Here is a 2,894-nt window from a genome sequence, read left to right as displayed (position 1 = left end):
CTGAATTGCACCTTCAAGCACCCGAAGGCGCATTCTATCTCCATGTGGGCCCTGCCCAGGCTGGCACTGAATTGGTCTCTGCTTGGGTCCTGGTGTCCAGCCTCCAGAAGCATCTCTCCACTGTGAGGTGTGGGTGCAAGGGCCTCACTCCCCCTCACAGTGGAGCACAAAGTGCTGCAGAAACTGCAGCCTGACCGTGTGGGGCCATCGTGTGCCCAGAGCCAGCTCCAGTTCCATGGCAAAGAGTGTGCTGCGGTGTCCAAAAGCTGGGCAACCAGAGCACGCACTGCTAAAGCTTTGCTGTCCCTCGGAGAGGCTGGCAAGCAATCAGCAGAAGCAGGGAAATGGCTGTCCAGGGGGGTCTGTTTCAGCACATCTCAGCTATCCTTAGGCAATAGCACATGGAAACAACTGCTCACCTAATGCCCTCCTTGAACTGGTTCAATATAAGGTTTTCTGGAAGAGATCTTCTGGAAAAGATTATTCCAAAAGAAGCTTGTAGTTTAGATGTAGCCTAGATCTCTGGAAGTGATTTTCCCACCCCCCAAAAAAGAGAGCATTCACAATGCAAAAGCACATAAAAAAGTGAACTGCTTTTTTGACAGATAGGGCACGTCTAGATTACAAGCCTCTCTTTTGAAAGAGGTCATCTAGATCATCTAGGTCATCTAGAGGTCACAACATTTTTGAAAAAGCGAGCCACATTTTCAAAAGATAGGAGCCAGGCAATCGGCACGCTTTCTTTCGAAAAAGCCCTGTTTGCGTTCAAGAGCGCCTTTTCTGAAAGAGCTCATTTGAAAAAAGGTGTTCTTCCTCATAAAATGAGGCTTACCGCTGTTGAAACATCCACCACTTTCTTTCGATTTAATTTCGAAAAACGTGGTGGCAGTCTAGAGGCAGCGGAAGGTTTTTTTCTCAAAAAAGGCCACTTTTTTTTATGAAATAACCAGGTAATCGAGACAGAGCCATAGTTTTCATACTGAATGGACTCTATCGTGCATGTAAGCTGTGATTCCTATGGACGGAGTAGTCACTAGGGCACCTGTGCTTTTTCTTCTTTACACTTCTGGCAAAAGAACTCCCTTTTCCCCATCCACAGTTGTCTTTTTCTGAAAGAGCTCTTTCGGAAAAAAGCGTCTTCCCTGTAAAATCAGGATTACCAATGCCTGAAAGCCCCTTCTGTTCTTTCGATTTACTTTCAGAGGAACACAATTGCAGTGTGAAAGTAACTCAGGTTTTGTCAGAAAAATGGCTGTTTTTGCAACAAAATTCTGTAGTGTAGACATACCCAAAGTGAAGAAAGAAAGAAAGAAAGAAAGAAAGAAAGAAAGAAAGAAAGAAAGAAAGAAAGAAAGAAAGAAGTTCTTTTATCCAAGACACAAATGAGTTTAACAAAATGTATCAGTTCATCCCTATTTTGTGATAGACTTCAATTCGATCTTTTGATTTCTATACCTATTTCTGAAAGCTATGACTTTCAGAATAGTTTTTCTCAGGGACTGATGGACCTCCTTGTTTCTCAGGCAGTAGATGACGGGGTTGATCATGGGATTCAGGACTGTGTAGAAGACAGAGAGTATTTTGTGTAAGACCTTGGGAGTATTGGCCGTTGGAACCACATACACAGCGATCAGCGTCCCATAGTAAATTGTAACCACAGTGAGGTGGGAGGAGCAGGTGGAAAAGGCCTTTTGTCTTCCAGTGCTGGAAGGGATTCTCAGGATGGTGCTGATGATGCAAATGTAGGACGTCAGGGTCAGAAGAAAAGGAACAAGTGTCCCTATGGCAGAGATAATAAATGTTACCAGTTGCACAGTCTGAGTATCAACACAGGCCACTTTTATCATGGGTAAAATATCACAAAAGAAATGGTCAATCTCTTTGGAATCACAGAACTGTAAATGGAAGAAGAAAGTATAGACTATGGTGCACAGCAGGAAGGCAATTATCCAGGACCACACCACTAGCTGGCCACATACCCGGCTGGTCATCAGGGCAGAGTAGCGAAGGGGGTGGCATATGGCTACGTACCGATCGTAGGACATGGCCGTGAGCAGCAGACATTCTGCAGCTGAAATGATGCCAAACAAATATGACTGCACAATGCAGCCCTTCACCGAGACGGCTCTGTCCCCCGTCAGGAGACTGGCCAGCAGCCGGGGCAGGATGGCGGAGGTGTAACAGATCTCCAGGAAGGACAAATTCCCCAGTAAGAAGTACATGGGGGTGTGAAGGTGCAGATCGGCCACCACTAGCTCAATGATGAGAAGGTTCCCGCCCATTGTTGCAACGTAGATCAGCAGAAAGAGCAGGAAGAGAAGGGGCTGCAGTTCAGGGCCATCCCCAAATCCTAGGAGGATGAATTCCATGATGATAGTTTGATTTCTTCCTTCTGCTTTCTCCATAAGGGCTACCTAGGGACAGAAAACCATGACAGATTGATCGAGTGCACCAGGTCAGCTTGTGCTGTCCAGTACATGGGGTAGGTCACCTTGTACCAATGCAGCTCTCTGTTCGGTGAATGAAGTTGTCAATCAGCAAAATGACTTATATTATTAAGAATTTGTGCTGCTGATATAGGTGAATGAAGCATATGAAACTGTATTGATTATAGAAATGTGCAGTCTGACACCCGGATTTCTGTCTGGGACTTTGAAATCTATTCTCATAGCAGCATCAAAGCAATAAATCTCGAAGACATAATAAAAAAAGTTTGGAAAGGCGTTCAACCAAGGGGACAACTACGTTGTAACTCATGGGTGGGCAGTAAAATGGCAGTGGTTCACCAGGGTTAGCCGCTGGTGAGACATTGCCATTATATTTACTTGTGCCACCGCAGGTACAGGTGATCACAGCTCTCACTGGCTGGGAACAAGGACCCGTATCCAACGGGA

The 2,894-nt window shown here is 45.5% G+C and overlaps 1 protein-coding gene across 1 annotated transcript; it reads right to left on the bottom strand.

Moving 5' to 3' along the window:
• Positions 1 to 1,412: 1,412 nt before the first annotated feature.
• On the bottom strand, positions 1,413 to 2,405 carry LOC112547319 (olfactory receptor 5G3-like). Its single transcript, XM_025189214.2, has one exon. It carries the CDS (start codon positions 2,403 to 2,405, stop codon positions 1,413 to 1,415), a length of 993 nt encoding a protein of 330 aa, XP_025044999.2.
• Between the last annotated feature and the right edge of the window lie 489 nt (positions 2,406 to 2,894).

The sequence above is a fragment of the Pelodiscus sinensis genome, chromosome 30 (genome assembly GCF_049634645.1).
Source record: "Pelodiscus sinensis isolate JC-2024 chromosome 30, ASM4963464v1, whole genome shotgun sequence".
Lineage (NCBI taxonomy): Eukaryota > Metazoa > Chordata > Testudines > Trionychidae > Pelodiscus > Pelodiscus sinensis.
This window is presented reverse-complemented; position numbering and strand designations above follow the sequence as displayed.

Coding starts and splice junctions, on each gene's coding strand:
- LOC112547319 (XM_025189214.2), bottom strand. CDS start 2,405: ATGGAGAAAGCAGAAGGAAGAAATCAAACTATCATCATGGAATTCATC.